This window comes from Chanodichthys erythropterus, chromosome 11, assembly GCF_024489055.1.
Source record: "Chanodichthys erythropterus isolate Z2021 chromosome 11, ASM2448905v1, whole genome shotgun sequence".
Taxonomy (NCBI): Eukaryota; Metazoa; Chordata; class Actinopteri; order Cypriniformes; family Xenocyprididae; genus Chanodichthys; species Chanodichthys erythropterus.
Window position 1 is genome coordinate 19524074 of NC_090231.1, and position 17902 is coordinate 19541975.

General features: G+C 38.4%; 1 protein-coding gene across 4 annotated transcripts in view; it reads right to left on the reverse strand.

The window, feature by feature from the left end:
* Positions 1-3069: 3069 nt before the first annotated feature.
* The window catches only part of rassf7b (Ras association domain family member 7b), a 15448-nt gene continuing 615 nt past the window's right edge, over positions 3070-17902 (reverse strand). The window contains exons 1-6 of one of the 4 annotated variants that reach the window (XM_067401995.1): positions 15549-15777; positions 8703-8849; positions 7720-8603; positions 4402-4558; positions 4129-4236; positions 3070-3359 (exon numbers count right to left, since the gene is read on the reverse strand). In XM_067401995.1, the coding sequence (XP_067258096.1) occupies positions 3328-3359; positions 4129-4236; positions 4402-4558; positions 7720-8603; positions 8703-8805 (1284 nt within the window). In that variant the 5' untranslated portion in view covers positions 8806-8849; positions 15549-15777 and the 3' untranslated portion in view covers positions 3070-3327. Of the gene's footprint in view, positions 3360-4128; positions 4237-4401; positions 4559-7719; positions 8604-8702; positions 8853-15548; positions 15778-17902 lie in introns of those variants that run through there. The other 3 variants (XM_067401994.1, XM_067401996.1, XM_067401997.1) reach the window with 3 other exon arrangements.

Genomic DNA, 17902 nt, shown 5'->3' on the forward strand with positions numbered 1-17902 from the left:
CTCTCTCTCTCTCCGGATCACATGTGTTCTACAGAGGAGTCCTTTGAGAGTCCGGTGGTTTATTTAAATCTGATTCCTGCTCCAGAAGCTCGTAAATCGATTCCTTTGGCCGCAGATCAGATGATGAGCACTCTACAGCGGCCTCGGCCCCTGAGGAGTTCGTGGGCAATTTGTATGGTGCTCTCCCTCCGAGTGGAGATGAGAGACGCACTTCTCCATCCTGTAACGAGTTATTGGATGTGGTGACATGCACTGTAGATATAAGCTAGGGGTTTAAGGGGCAAGCTTTATTTGGCAATTACGCTTCCAACTTTTGTTTCGTGTGACTCTGAGGAGTTCTGCAGCAAACATTTTGTCGTGCACTATGGTTTTGGCACTTCATGCTACCAAGCATTAATCTGCCCAACCAATTGAGCTGGAACTTTTGTGTGAATGGGTTTGCGCTTAAGAGTAGCTTCCTATGACAAAGTGTGTTTGCCTCTCTCAGCTGTTCTGCCGCTTGTTGCGTTTCAGAACGATTTTGACCGTTCTCCGTGCCTTTGCTTTCGAAGTTCAAGAAGATAGACCCTGCACACATGGCCTTAGGGCTATGTCAGTATCTAAGCTCTCACTTCTGCAGTTGGTGCTGGCTTGCCTGATAGAGTGATCTGTCTGTTTCCTGTTTCAGAGGTTTTGCCTGCCACTTGGGTGTTTCGGAGCCTCACGCAGAAGGATCAGTCTGTTGTATGGTTACACCATCCACCATCTATGTTTGGGTCCGATTTGGACTTACGTCACCTAAATCTTGTGCTTGGAGTAAGCAAATTCAAGAAATCCATCTTGTCTCAATCCCAACAGAGATTGGTTCATGACCTTCGATCTAAGAATGCGTACTTCCACATCCAGATCGCCAAAGGACACAGGAAGTTCTTCTACTGTGTTCTTCCATTCAGATTTGCTCTGGCTCCTCGAATTTTCACAAAGTGTATGGACGTGTAGCGGCTCCAGGGTGTCTGAATTTTTACTTACCTGGACTTTGAATTATTGGCTGATATTAGCTCAATCACAGGGTTCAGCAGTAGCACACTGAGGTTTCGTACTCGATCATTTAGGAATCTGGGATTATGTGCAAGCCTTCATAAGAGAGGCTTTCACGCTCTGCGTCCGTGGACGAGGCTCTGTTTCTTTCGCAAAGGAGTCCAGCTAGGAGCATTTTGTCATCACAAGAACTAACATGACAGACACATCCCTCACAGGTTGGGGGCAGTCTACCAGGGATGCCCAACCTTTGGAGCTTTGACACAGTCAGGGCTGACACATAAATTGTTTGGAGATGCTGGCAGTATTTCTGCCACTCAAATGGTTCTTACCCTATCTGAGGGGTTGTCATATTGGTCGGAATGGACAATATGACTGTAGTCTCGTACCTGAATTGCCAAGGGGGACTACGTTCTCGCCTTCTGTGCAGACTGGCAAGGCATGTTCTTCTTTGGGCGAAGATCGAAAGAATTGGAACATCTGTTGTTGGTCGCCCCGTTCTGGAACACTCAGGTGTGGTTATCAGACCTGGTCAGTCTATTAGCCGGCCTTCCTTGGAAGGTTCCCCTTAGGCGCTACCTGCTGACTCAGGCCCGGGGTATGATTTGGCATCCCCATCCGGATTTATGGAAACTATGGGTGTGGCCCCTGAGTGGAGTGCGTTAATGATCTCTCGGCTGAGATTACAGACGCGATTCTTAACTTCAGGGCCCCATCTACGAGGTGCCTGTATGCCCTTAAGTGGAAGCCTTTTTCCTTTTGGTGTAGGCAGTGTGACCTAGACCCAGTTCATTGCCCTGTAGCTTCAATACTGGAGTTCCTGCAGTGTCGTTTTTCGAAGGGAAAGCCCCTGCCACTCTTTAAGTTTATGTGGCAGCCATATATCTCTTAAAAGAATATGGGGATCTGCAGGCTCTTTCAATCAGCCCTTCTTTTATGGACTTTCCCCCGGGGCTGGTTAAAGTCTTGCTGTAACAGTGGCCTGGTTATGTTCCTAAGGTTGCATCATACTCATTTCGCTTCTAGCAGGTGGTCTTGGATGCTTTTTCCCCTCTTAATTTGGGGACTGAGAGTGATGTATGACTTCTTAATCTATACCCAGTGAGGGCGCTGAAGTTCTATGTGGACCATATAGTCTAGTGGTGTAGATCTGACCAGTTGTTTGTATGTTTTGGTGGTAAAAGCAAGGGAGCTGCCGTCACCAAACAGAGAATGTCTCATTGGGTGATTGAGGCTATCTCTGCGGCCTATGAGGCACGTGGCATGGCTTCACATCTAGGGGTGCACGCTCAGGAAACCAAGGTTACATACATAACTGAGACATTTTACCGATATATATCGCACTTATTCAAAAATATATATATGTATATATTTCCTTTCAAGCAGGAATATATATATACCTTGTGTGTTAACAGTGAACATACTCTGGGTTGACTGAACTTACTCCCGGACGTGTTTTTGGAACCAGAGTACCCTGAGTAAGCAAGGTTCACTGCATTACAGTTCCCTATCACTTCGCCAAATTATTTCAGCTATTCAAAGGTCCTTACAGTCTACACCTTGCAAAGACACTCACCAAGCAAACAAATATGAAAAGCTATAGGGAAAAAAATGGCAAATTTCCATGTAGTATATATATATATATATATATATATACACACACACACACACACACACATTTCTACTTCAGTCATGAAACTCTAGATGGCACAGGCTGATAGGTCTTTTAAATGCAATCTGCTAGCAGTCACATATCATAAGCTGATTGGCATCTGCTGATGCTGCATCCAACGAGATTGCTTGGTCAGGATTTAAATGGTCTGGTTCAATGTTCGCTGTTCCTGCAGTGCGCTATCAAAGTTTCTCTGAAAACCTCCACCTCCACCTGCCTAGATCTGTTACAGGATTTATTTATGTTTATTCATGCGGCAGCATATCTTACATGCTCACAGCAGAATTATGTAAAGAGCGAGTCCCTGCTTGCTCTGCAGCAACGTGTGTAGCAGATCTATAATTTTAAAATGGAAAATCAATAAACCTAAAAACTTGTAATGATTTCTTTTTATTTTGGTATGTTTTTAGTTAATGAAATATATGAAGATTGTTAAAATACATTCAAAAATCTTAATCTGTTTAATAGTTACAAAGACAGCACTGTATTTACATAGACTTATTCTTACAATATGTTTTCACAAATGCATTTCACAGAGTATCATACAAAAGAAACTATAATTAACATATTCAGATAAAATTAAGCAGAACAAATATAAAGTGAACAGTGAATAATTCTCCAGAATTGTAATCCAGACTTTATCGCCATGATGTCTCTCTTGATGACAGGACTGTAAGACACACACAAAATGGAATGAGGTTCTGGGCTTCATGGAAGATGATTGGAAAATATGTTTTTAAATACAACTGGTAGGTAATGTTTGATATCACAGACACAGGGAAGACTTCATAAAGAAAGAAGGATGTGGAAAATATAAACAAAGAAAAAGAAAAAGGCTCTAGCTTAAAAAAAAAAACAGCAGCATTAAACCTCAAAATCGAACATCAAAATGCTCCAGACAATTTACAGCCTGATCTTGAGTCTGTTGCAACATTTCTGTTCACACAAGTGATCAATATGAGCAACAACCACTGGAGGCAGTTCCATAGAGAGACATGAAACGAATAACTGCTTAATTTCTTTCTACATAAAACACTTGTGCCAGGCAGGAAACATGGAGCAAAGCACACCGGGAGCTCATGATTCACCTGAGCCTGCATGAAAGAACCCCAAGGCAGTGCAGGTTTCAGCAAAATGGGACGGTGATAATTTTGTTTGTAGTAGCTTGGCGCAGCAAGACAGAGGCCTGCTATCTGATTATAAGAAATCACAGAAGACAAAATGAACATGCTGGTTTGTGTTCTTTCTTTCTCTGTCTTGTTGGCATTTACAGCCCATTACAGTGCATTTGACAATACAAAGAGCCACCAGGGAGGAGAGGAGTTGTGCAGTAAAGTGAGTGTGCATTCTGAGAAGCAGGAAGAGGTAGAAATGGACAAGCAGAAGACTTAAACCAGCAGAGGGTAGCAGTGTGCAAGCTGTGTGTCACACATACACACCCTCTGGATGAAGGCTGGAGACAAGCGGGTTCTGGAGGCTGCGTGGGTTCCCAAGGATTTGCTTGGCAGTGGTGCGAGGGTTAAACTCCAAGATGGAGGAATTTGAATCTGTCGTAAACACAGTGTCAGTTATTTGCTTATGTATAGTTTTCCTTTGAAACCACCAGATAGTATTTTCCCATTTGGAAGACATTCATAAAAACATATTAGCCCCATATATAGTAGAAAAGACCCAACTAACGGCGTATGAAAATTGCTTGTCATTTTACACACCTTCATCACTCTGTCCATCAGGCTTGAGGAGAGCAAAATCTATCTCTTCGGTTTGCTGATTGGATTGTGCTGGAGTGACTCCTGTTTGCAGGATAAATTGCTGCAGGTTACACTGGCGTAGCTCCTTGTTCAAATCATCCATTTCCTTGGTTTTAGCCTAAAGGGGAACATAAGAGAGATTTAGTGTCGGGTTGGAGGAAAAAGTTGAAGTAGTGACTTTCAACATCAATGTTCCTTTTATCACATAGTTCTCTTTTCTTGTAATGAAATGCCCATACAGATGTAAAATGTTAGTTCACTCAAAAATGAAATTTCTGTCATTAATTACTCACCCTTTGTTCATCTTTGGAACAGAAATGAAGATATTTTTCATGAAATCCGAGAGGTGTTGTTATCCTCAATAGAAAGCAACGAAATTACCACATTCAAAGTCCAGAAAATTAATAAAAACATCAGTAAAATAGTCAACGTGACTACAGTGGCTCAACCTTAATGTTATGAAGCGAAGAAAATACTTTTTGTGCGCAAAAACTAAACAAAAATAACGACTTTATTCAACAATCTCTTCTCTTGCCTGTCAGTCTCCTACACAGTGCAGCACTTCCGTGTTTACGTCCGAATGCCGACTCAGTATTGGCCGGTTCCTGCGTCAGCATCACATGTATGCGTCATGCTGCTCACATGAACAGTGTCGGCCAGTACTGAGCCTGCGTTCTGACGTAGGACACGGAAGTTTGGAATGTAAACAACGTAGGAGATTGACAGGGGAGAGACAAATTTGTTGAATTAAGTGATTATTTTGTTTTTTTTTGTGCACAAAAAGTATTCTCACCACTTCAAAAAATTAAGGTTGAATCTCTGTAGTCATGTTGACTATTTAAACTATGTTTTTACTACTTTTCTGGACCTTGAATGTGGTAATTTCATTGTTTTTCAGCTAAAAAAAACCCTCAGATTTAATCAAAAATGTCTTAATTTGTGTTCGGGTTTGGAACGACATGAGTACTTATTGACATTGTCATGCTAAACACACACAATCTCACTCTTTTTGATTTCAACAATCAAAGGTGTGACTAGTATTGTTGGTGATAACAACAACCTGTAGGACGAATTAATTTAGCACTGCCCTTGCAGATGGGAGTGAGACAACAGATGAAGTAATAGTGAGTAGTAGCGTGTACAGAATATAACCCTGAGGTTCAGTTAGTCATGATGAGTGCTCACAACATGCTTTTGTGTGTCCGCATTTAATGTACTGGTGCGAGGCAACAACTAGTACAAAGTGGTTTTATGTAAGGGATACTGTACAGTCAGCAAGTCATTATCATTAACTAAATCCACAAGGTGATACGTGAACATGAAATGCTAAATTGAAATTACTTCATAATCCTACCTGTATATAATCTTAAAAAGCTTCCACTAATCAAAAATTGAACAAAATAATCAGGCTAGCAACAGAACTAACACAATAACAATATTACAATAATATTAACAATGTGGTCCACTGAGGTCATTTACACTACAATCAATAACTGAGAAGAAAGATGCCGCAAGTTGCCTTTGTATGAAACAAGAGAGGCCGAGTCTGGTGTGATACGAGAGACGCAACTGTTGTGCAGGTGAGCAGGCTGATATAGACCTTAGTCAGGTTAGACGCCATATTGACTTTAACGTGGATGAAAATGAGGCTGTGAGGAATAGACTTAAAATCTTTACAATGGCAGGCACTGTATAAAGGTCCTAGATCAAGAAATTTTCACAACATTCAATAATGTTTTTTTTTTTTTTTGGTCTACTAAAAGATTATTTTTATTTTTTTAGAAAGATGTTTTGTCATCTGAACAATCAGCACGTTGTTAAACAACAGTACAATCCACTGAACGCACTGTACTTCTATCCCTCACAGCCTCTTTTTCATTCCTGTCATCTTAAAAATGGCGCTGCCCTGATTAAGGTCTATACAGTGTTGCCATGACATTGGCAGATATTACAGAATATCAGACAACCAAATGCCAAGACTGACCAATCCGAATCAAGTATTCTAGAGAGCCACGTAATAGTAAAGTAGAATGGAAATTACTTGTTTGCACCCGAAATCGCATACTGTCTGAGTAGGTACTACATTTGATGAAAAACAGTTACTTCGTGACTGTTAAAAATGTGTGCAGTATGAATGAAAACTGGGTGTACTACATCTGTTATGTTGGTCTTGATCTACAGCGTTAGTTGAATAGCTACACTCACATTCACAGCTCCTCACCCGTGGCTTCATGGGATAGTAAAGTGTCCATCGAATGCACACTCCATCTCTGCGGAAGTAGTAAGTCATCCGGATAGATTATAACTACTGTTTTTCAAATACTCTAGTTGTGTTCCAAATATACACTATGCACTTACACTATGCACTATGTATTCAACCATCTAGTGTATAAATTTGCAAGGTTATTTTATCATGCAGAAATGTAGTCTGATAGCCCCTCCCCCTTCGCTATGAAATTAAAGCTGCGACAGTTGAGTGCATGAAGTGTTTGGTATTTTCAGTCTGAACACACTAATCACACTATTTAGACTACAAAAATAGTATAGAATAGTGCATAAGTATGTGAATCGAGATGCACCTTTTGTCTTTAGACATCCTACTCTTTTCCTGTACTGTTTTTCACATTCTATATAGTAAGGAAGTATGCATGTTTGAATGCAGCTTATAACTCTGCCATTAGTTGGTGACTCTAGTACTCGTCCACTGTTACATTCCTGTCTTGTGTTCCCTTGATCTTGTGTGGAATTTTATGTTATTTCCTGTTCTGCTGTTCCGAAACGTTGGTAAATAAACTATTTGCAAGTTGAGTGTGCGGTCACATTTTTTATATACATTTCCTGTTCTGCGCCATGTTTTGTAGTCCTTAGTAGTTTTTCTTGATGATTCTTTGATTGTTGCCAGGTCTGTCTTATTTGCCAATTACCCCTTGTGTATTTAAATCCCAGTGTTTCTCATGTTCCTTGTCTGGTGTTGTCCTACGTTAATATTATGTGTGCTCGGTTTAGATCTGTTTATCTCATGTTTGGTTTGTTTTAATAAAATAGTCACTGCATTTGGATCCTCCTCTCTGATATTTCTAAACTGCCTCATAACACCCACCCAATGAGCCCATGAAATATTGTCTCACAATATGAGAGGATACATCGATTGGATTATGCAATTTTCTACATGAAAATATATAAATAAACAAGTATTAGAAGCTTAACCTCTAGTGGAACAATAAATTATGGATAATATGACTAGTGGGTAGCACTGAGTTATAAAACAAAAATGCAGACCTGCAGTTGTTCATCTGTCAGCCTTAGCACCTTTTCTGTCTCTTCAATTGATGCCTGCAGTTCAGCCGCCTGACGCTGATGGTTGTCCAGTTGTTCTTTCGCTATGAGTACAGATTCTTCAACACTGGGTCTGGCTTGAAGCATACCATTTCTCTTGGTTTCACTCAGAACCTGAATATCTCGCTCTAGCAGCTCAGATTGGCTGTCTGTTTCATGCAGCCTTCGACTGTGTTTGTCTAGAGATAAATGGAGTTCATTTATTTTCTGTAGCATTTCCTTTTCTTTTTGAACTTCAGACTGAAATTCATTTTCCCAGTACTGCGTATGGGCCAGCTCAGCCTCGTTCCTCCTAAAAAACTGCTGTAGGTGGTCCATTTCCTCAAGGAGGTCAGGGGAAAGGGTTGGAGGAGGAGACTGCTCCCACACGACCATCTCCCTCTCTAGAGCCTCCAGCTGTCCCTGCAGAGACTGTAGCTGCCCCTGTTGTCGTAGAATCTGCTGATAGAGTGTGTCTTTGGATGGACCAGCTTGGGCAAGAGACGAGGGTGGAGATGGGGACACCCCTCGCGCTTGGGAGTCTCTGGGTGGTTTTTCAACCTGTTTTACATGAGTTCGGGGTGATGTGGAGGGCCCGAGATTGAAAGTAAGAGCTTTTTTTGGTTCTTTGTGTTTGAGGGGCAATGGATCTGGGGGTCTGGGAAATTGCGGGGCTCGACTTTGGTCTGAGGTTTCACTGCTCGTGGGGCCGGTGCGCCGTAGGATGAATTGCACTTCATTGCCCAACTGACCCAGTTTAGCCAGGGACTCCAATGGGCGTTCATTGGCCACAAGCTGCCGTTCTTTATCCCGTAGTTTCTGGATGAGAACATACCGACCAGTTTGCCCTGGAGAGCACATTATGAGAAAATGTTAACATTTAAATGCATTAGCTACTGAACAAGAAAAAAAAAAAATAAGAAAGAGAGAGATACTTAAAAACTTACCTATAGCCTGAGCAAGAGCAATGACTACATCCTGACAAGATGTATCTTCTGATAGGCCACAAACAACACGTGGAATGCCATCCACCCAAACCTTCAGCTCCATGACTGTGAGAAAGTCAATAAGGAGCGGCTCTACATCACAGTGCTCTGCTGAACAGATTGTGAAGAACAATTACTTAAAATACAGAGAATATTTTAAGTGAAACAAAAACAAAAACAAAAGTGGTCAGAACAGAAACAACCAAAGGCATAATTTGGATTTAAACAGGAAAACAGGTTCGGATGTGAACTGTCCTTAAATATTCATAATATCAGGAGTCAGCATTACCTTTTTATTTCTAACCCATTAAGCACTTTAACTTTTAGGACAATTCAACAAAAATGATCCTTTGTTTTTAAAATGAAGTGGCTAAGCAGCCCAGTAACTGATTCTGTTCCTTTTGCTCTCCTTCAAAAAGGAAAATTGTAGTTTTAGTTAAATTCACTAAACTCACCAAAAACTATAACAAGAGACATTAATACACTCAAAAGGTTTTGGTATTCGATTATGAGGAATGTTGCCTTACAAGTTGGATAATGGCAAAGTATGCAATGGATTAAACCAATGAATGCCAAAATGTATTATAAACATTGTTACTGTTAGATAATGTTTTATACTACATCGAAGAGATGTGATGAAAACTCATATGTCATGTAGCTGTTATAACATGGTTCAAAGAGGTACAATAGGATGAACACTTTCAACCTGACACCACATTTCTCTAGAAGCATGCATGGTGAAATATTAATCTAGACAGACTGTAAAGGAACCAGGTGTATTTTTCATAAAGCATCTCTGAAAACAACTTCTGCTTCATTAGCATGATATGAAAATCACAAAAATCAACTTATTTTGAAACACAGATGTTTCATTTGCTTCTGCCAAATGAACAGGTTAAGACACTGGGGCCCGGTTTCACAGACAGGGTTTAGGCTAAACCAGGATTTGGCTTTATTTCAATTAAGGTATTTAAGCAGCTTTTATAAACATACCCTAGAAAAAAAAACAAAAAAACATTACTGGTGTGCATCTTGAGACAAAACAACAGCTCTAACATTTTTTTAAGTAAGTGCAAGTTACTTTCAGTTAAAACAGCTCAAACATGCATTTTAGGACTATAAGCCTTGTCTGTGAAACCGGGGGTAGATCTGTTTTTTTAATCTGCTCTGTGAGGTGAGTTAGCATGTGTCTCATGTCCTCAACCTGCACATAATGCTTGACTCCTGAGGCAATCATTAACCAACCTTCACATTCCTGCAAACCTTGAAACTGTGCTCACATGCTCAAAGAATGTGTGTACTGTACTCGCAGTCACAACACTTCTGCCTGTCACACTAGATCATTCATTTAACAAAATGGAAATAACCTTAAGATATAGAGGATAAAGTTAAGACTATTGTTTCTCCACAGAACATGGCTAAGGTTTCATTGTTTGTTTTTCATAATACTATATTGTAACAATGATGTCATGTCTTTGGCTTGATTAAGCCACACCTTTGTATGTTGTAATCAATTATTTTAGCACAATGACCTTCACAGATTTAACCTTAATGTTAATGTTAGGCAAATGCTGGAACTTTTCGTGTTTTTATGAGTCATAGCTGCTTTGACACGTTGAATGTGGTTTATTTATTTTTCCAGTTTTTTTTTTTTTTTAGGATAACATTCACACATCAGCTTGAAAATACCGGTTTATCAATGACTGGAAATGACTTTAGACTCAAGTTTCCTTTTTCTTTCCGCATGAGGAGAGGTGCTTTAGTTTTATCGGTAACACTTTACATTAAGGTCTAATTTGTTAACATTAGATAATGTATTAACTAACATGAACTAACAATCAGCAATACATTTGTTACAGTATTTATTAATCTTTGTTCATGTTGTTTAATAATAATCCAGCTGTTCATTGTTTGTTCATGTTAGCTCATGTTACATTTATTAATTTTAACAAATACAACATTTGATTCTAATAATGTATTTGTAAATGTACATTAACTAAGATTAATAAATGTTGTGGATGTACTGTTAATTCTTCGTGTTAATTAATGTTAATAACTAATGAAACCTTATTGTAAAGTGTTACCGTTTTACCTGTCCAATGTGACTCTGCTCAACGGCAGCAATGCAACAAACTCTCATGGCCACCATGAAATCAAAAATGACAGTTCAAAATCAAGTCCTGTCCTACATCTTTTTTTCTTGTCAAAGGTTCATGTGCAAGTTGCTGAAAAAGCAGCAAGAGTAAGACACACCACAACAGTCCATCTAGAGCACATTTACATTTATAAAGCAGTACAATGGAACTCAAAACACATTCTGATCCAGTGTTTATTACTGGAAACAACACAGAGCAGTCACGACTTCTCCATCAAAACTTAATGATTGGCCCAAAGCTGTATGTGTGAATTGTGAAATCCCCTGTAGTATGTGTTGTTGCGAAAAACATTACATTTTCAGAAAGGTGTTCATTTCTATTGGTGTACAAATACAGCCATATTATTATAATACAATAATAATTGGTGCACAATGCATTAATGCAACAGCCGATACTTCTGTTTTTATTACTGCTTATTAAGGACAAAGGTCTGATCTGATTCATCAAGCATTTAAACTTGCATCCCTGTGCATGTACTTCTTATTCAGCAATACAAGTTTAAAAAATAACACAACAGTTTCAAAATTCACATTTGAGGTATGCTCACGTGTAATTTATGTTGTAAAGCAAAACGTGGAAACCTATATAAGCAATGTTATCCACATATCTTGTTTTACTCACACATCCAGCTATTCTAAAAATGCAGTACAATGACTACAAAACAAATAGCTCTGCACAGGTAAAGTGGAACATGTTCTGTTAAGTTTTAAATGATGTCAGGGGCTGAGCCCTTCACACAATGCCATTAAAACATCTCAATGCCTCTATTTCACTTTAAAGAAGAATAGGAAATGCAAGAAGTACTTAATATAATATAATTGTCATGATTTAAACCTATTAAAGCTGCAACTTTGTTTTGTTAAAAATAATCCAAAATCAATTTTAAGCACGTATATAACCAGTCAGTGTTCAAAATGATCTCCTTATCATAGCCTGATTCACAATGGTTACGAAGTACAGTATCCACACCGGTGTGGTGACTGACAGCAAACATTAGATTCATCCGCGCTGAGGAGACGTGCCAATCCACAACCCATGTAAAGATGATAATACCGCAAATAACTGCAATTGCAGGTTTCAAACAGGGATGTGACAAAGAGGCAAAACTTACGGACTGCAGCTTTAAACAAGAAAAACAAAAAGTCAGCAAACTCTGTGAACAGCTTCCTCTCTGTCTGTAGCAGATCTGATGATGTGAGTGTACTTGATGACTATCCATCTACGTCAGCAGACCTGAAGTAGATCATGGTCTCTTGTTTTCCCAGTGTCTTTTAAACTACACAAATCTACCATGACGTGTGGAGTGGAGACCCATGAAATCTGCCTACTTTTTGCCTAGACACTCCATTCTTGAAATTTAAGACCATAAACCCTAAACCAGTATCATGACCAGGAACATCAAAGATTCAGTGGTTCTAACTAACTCTAGGAACTCAGTAATGCAATATTATGTGGAGAATTAGGAATCTAGTAATGAACCAGCATCAAGGTACTTTAAACTATATAACAAATTAAAGGAACACTCCACTTTTTTTGAAAATAGGCTCATTTTCCAACTCCCCTAGAGTTAAACAGTTGAGTTTTACCGTTTTCGAATCCATTCAGCCAATCTCCGGTTCTGGCGGTACCACTTTTAGCATAGCTTAGCATAGTTCATTGAATCTGATTAGACCGTTAGCATCGCGCTTAAAAATGACCAAAGAGTTTTGATATTTTTCCTATTTAAAACTTGACTCTTCTGTAGTTAAATCGTGTACTAAGACCGACGGAAAATAAAAAGTTGTGATTTTCTAGGCTGATATTGCGCCTGCTGCAGCCATGATACGGCAGCAAAGTTCCTTGATTATTACGCCTGAATGAGAGTATAGTTCCTAGCCATATCAGCCTAGAAAATCGCAACTTTTCATTTTCTGTCGGTCTTAGTACATGATTTAACTACAGAAGAGTCAAGTTTTAAATAGGAAAAATATCGAAACTCTTTGGTCATTTTTAAGCGCGATGCTAACGGTCTAATCAGATTCAATGAACTATGCTAAGCTATGCTAAAAGTGGTACCGCCAGAACCGGAGATCGGCTGAATGGATTTGAAAACGGCAAAACTCAACTGGAAAATGAACCTATTTTCAAAAAAAGTGGAGTGTTCCTTTAAGACAAGCAGGTAATTAATTACTAACATCAATTTCAAAAAGTTTCTTAGCGAAGTTTGAATTGTCAGTTGTTTGAACATGGTGTTTTTGAAGGTGTGAAACTCAAATATGCTTGAGAAAATCATCCCTTTTCTCATGTTTCCCTGTCAACATGGGCTTTGAAGAATACCCAGCAAGGCACATGCTACCAGAAACATATGGCAAACTAGAAATACAGGTTTCATGCTCTTTTTTTCAGTCTGAGGATGACAGATGATCCATTGTGGTCATAAGACCTTTACATGTCTGACAGCTAAATGACCTACTACAGAATAAGGAACTCTCTTTTTTATATATACCTGAAATGTCATCTGATAGTTCACCTATACTAAGACACTGTATGTTGATGGCATTCTCACTGAACAATGAGAACCAAGAAAAAATGTTTAAACTGTCTGAATTCCATTTGTTATGTGAACCAGCCAGAACCAGGCCCAGGGATGTGTCTCACAGGCATTAGGTTTCTTGTGTTAAAGGGGTGAAACTGGCCTGCTTACGTAGATCAGCATATCTAAACCTTCCCCATTGTGTACAGAAGGAGTGTACTACCTCCCTCTCATGTGAGTTCATTGACAACTGCATGCAAACAGTGTCTCCAAACAAAGTACGATACCTTTGGTATGCAGCAATACAGGTGCATCAACCTCACATTTCCTGCTAAAGAATTCCAGACAAATTTTAAGTAGAAAATATGTGTTTTTTTAAACAGAACTCTCTTGTTAAAAAAGGAAATAGTAGTAAGAGGTTACAGTAAAAGTCTGTGTGAGATGCGCATTACCACTTCTGTTTCAGCTCATCTACTTCAATGTTTTTCCCAGCTTTTTTTGTCTTATGTACCCCACAGACTCATCAACAATGCTCAAGTACCTGTTCACTGACACCAAACCAAAAGTGTGTTCCTTTTAGCATTACCATTAAAACACACCTATGCTGTTTTTTTGAATGCATTGTGATAAGTCGATAGACTATGTTTTTTACTGTAAGCCGTTTTAAGTACATTTTTGTTTTATATAGTTAAACAATCAAGACCCTTCTAAGAACCCACTGAATATGCATAGGCGCCCCCTGGATTGTGCACATCCCTGGTAGGAAATCTCTGATTTACTAGGATTTCCACAAAGAATAACCACAAACTCACTTTAGGATGGGAGTGGTCCTCTCTTTCAAACCATCCTGAAAGCAAGACAACCTCTCCACTTAATTTACTACATGATCCGTAGCCTTGAGCTGCAGGAAAATAAATCAGATCTGCTCTTTCTTTCTTTTTTCCCTTTCTTTTTTTTTATACACATTAATTTTCATCACTAATGCTTTTCAAACTAGATTCAAGATTAATTTATACTGCATCAATTAGAATTTATGCAGGTGGTCAGTTAAATGAAATCGACCATTTTCCATCACAAAGTTTGCAAACAGCAGTAGATGTGAGCAGTAGTTTGTTTTGCATATCCAAATAAAGTGACATCATTTTGTCAGGTGATTGGAATGCAGCAGAATTTTAATGCAAATTTGTGTAATTAGATATTTCCTTAAATGATCCGAGGAAAGAATGTGTAGTCGGCGAATGAAGTAACTGATTGCTGAGTTCATAGAAACCAGCAAAACTATTTGTACTACTACTATTTGTGTCTCTGTTTGTTGAGCACACAAAATGAGCATATTGCAAAGGTAAATGACAGTAGACCCTGTCAACAAAGTATCAGAAAAGAGAAATGATTGTTTTTCATCTGTATGGCTGAATGGCAGCTTTGCAAACTGATTCTATTTATTCATTTGTTTATTTATGAAATTAAATTTCAATTATTCAAAAAGTCCATAAAAAGATAGTTATTCAACAAAACAGCCAGAAGAACTTCATCAAAGAAATATCATTAGATTCAGCACTAAGCCCAGATGGTTAAACAAACAGATCCTTATCAAATCACAAATACAAACTCTACAGAGTTGAAACCAAGTAATTTACTCAGGCATTATTCAGGTCTACATTTACATAAGTGACAGAATGAGTCAAAGGACCTGAGCACAGCAGTTTTCACTGAGCAAACTCCACACAGTCCAGCCGTCAAGTGAAATACATGACTGCATTAGCCATGGACAACACAGTTGAATTATGACTAATTACCCTCAGGCATTTTTCCCTTTTCATTAATAAAAGCAGGTTTTTACAAAACCTGGTGACCTCTTTTTCTTCTTCTTCTTTTTTTTTTAACAACAGACTTTAGCTTCCAAACAAAAAATGGTTTAACTGTATCAGATATCTGTAAACTTTTTTTCAGTTCCTCATTACTGATTAAAATCAATGACATAATCCAAAAACAATTTCAGCTATTTTTTCCTTGTTTGAGCCACCTTCCTTTCCAGACATGATGGTAACTGTAACACCTCTGTAAAATTTGTCACATTTTATTGTCAAGTTCGTAGACTAAATAGACAAACCTGCTAGTCAGAGAGAAAGCTATATTTACCTTAGAGTTGAAAGCTTGCTTCTGTGTGTCCCCCTTCCTGGTTACCATGATGAATAAATTTCAAAAAGTACCTTCCTCAAACGTGTCTAATGTAAAATCAAAGAGTTAACCTGTAACACAGATGTTGGTGTCCAACAGGTGTTGTTTTTCCCGTATCTATAGGAGCAGGATTAATGGCGCACTACTCATTTCGTCTCTTGACTCGCTCTTTCCGCTCTCTACAATGCTGACACATAGCACAGCCTTCCCATGCTCCTCCCCCTCCACAGGTAATACCAGTAAAAGTGCTCTCATTATCTCTCTCTCTCTCTCTGTATTTCTCTGCCCTACTTCTCATTCTCTCTGTCAGTATTTTGTGTACAGTATTTTGTGTACAAAGTGTACACTTAGTATTACTTAATTTTTTCTATTGCCTGTCATTTTTAAATGTGACATAACTGTGGTCATTGTGTTCCTGTACAGATCAATTGATTAGGCTTCCTCTATAAACTGAATAAGTTCCTTCTTCCAACTTACCAGATGATACCTGCCTGTAAGAAAATGTAAATGTTATAACAATAGGATGTTGTAGGTAGTTACCAGGCCATTGCTATGAGGTATATAAGTTGTTTTGAGTGTTTTTTTGTGCACTGCTGTGCTGTTGCTAAAATGTGAATGTTATAAGTGGTTACTGGATTGTTCATTTAGGAGTAGGGAACATTATTCTGGGGAAGGGGATTGCTAACATCATTTTAAGGTGTTGTGTGCTATTTCCAGTGTCTTGCTATGTGGTTGCTAAAGTCTTAGTATTTTGTAACACGATGTAAGGTTGATAAGTTGTTTTGGATGGTTGCTAGGCAATTGCTTACCAGCCCAAGTCAAAAAAGCCCAACCCCATAGTATCTTTTTGATAATCTGAAATGGCTCAGGACACCTGAGGAATTTTTACTTTTATTTTCTGCTAGGTGAAAAATTCAGTACCATTCACCAGAAGGTTTACATTTTTTTGAAAGTTTTTGAAATAAGTTTCTTTTGCTCACCAAGGCTGAATTGATTTGATCAAAAATACAGTAAAACAGTAATATTGTGAAATATTAATACATTTAATTATTATCATATTGTTACATTTCTTACATTGAAAACAATTGTGCTGCTTGATATTTAACCGTTTTGACCAATTTGATGCATCTTTACTGAATAAAAATATTAATTTATTTTATAAAATCTTACAGACCCCCAAATTTTGAACAGTATAACTGATTCAGAAAAAACTCTTTAATCCTAAGCATGAGTAAAACTAATACCGCTTGTTGAAAACATATATTTTAGAGTGCTATAAAATGTTTTAAACACTTGTTGCGCTACATGACCATTAAAGGGTTAGTTCATCCAAAAATGAAAATTCAGTCATTAATTAGGCACCCTCATTGTTGTTCCAAACCCATAACACTTTTATGCATCTTCTGAATACAAATTAAAATCTTTTTAATGAAATCTGAAAGTTTTCTGTACCTCCACTGGCAGCTACACAACTACCACTTTCAAGCCTCAGAAAGGAAGACATCATTAAAGTAATCCATGTGACTCCAGTGGTTTAACCTCATTTTTATGAAGTGATACGAGTGCTTTTTAGAGCAAAAAACATAATTTACCACTTCATTTACAAAATATTAATCTCCAACGCACATTTATGAGAGCACCACGACGCATACTAGTCGTGTTGAAGCAAGAGCAGACGTTGTTGTCGGAGATTATGACTTGGATTACTTTAGTGATGTCTTTACTACCTTTCAGGTGCTTGAAAATGTAGTTGCATAGGCCGTCAATGGAGGGACAGAAAGCTCTCAAATTTCATATTTCATTCTTCATTTGTGTTCTGAAGATGAGTGAATGTCTTACAGGTTTGGAAAGACATGAGGGTGAGTAATTAATGACAGAATTTTCTTTTTTTGGGTGAACTAACCCTTCAAACTGCCACATTAACACATGAAAGGCTGCTACCCTCAACATAATCGAAAACTCCCGAGACAAAGCAGGTAAAAGCACTGAATAGTATTTAGTTAAACATCAATACAATGATATCCTGCATGGGCCCTTGGGACAATATTTGTACTAAATAAAACACAACATTTCTTACAGAAATCATTTACATACAAAGTATTGCTGCTACACAAGCAAACTTTCCAGTGCTTTTGATTTTTTAAAGAAATTACAGTATGCCAACTTGTTGCATTTCTAGAGGTGATGTTCAAGATGGCCTGCAGAGTTTGCCTTTATTTTGTGCTTTCACTATCAACATGGCCACCTTGATGACTCTATGTTTGCTCTTAATTTACATGACAGAGAGGGGGAAAGGCTCACATCACTCCACGGTT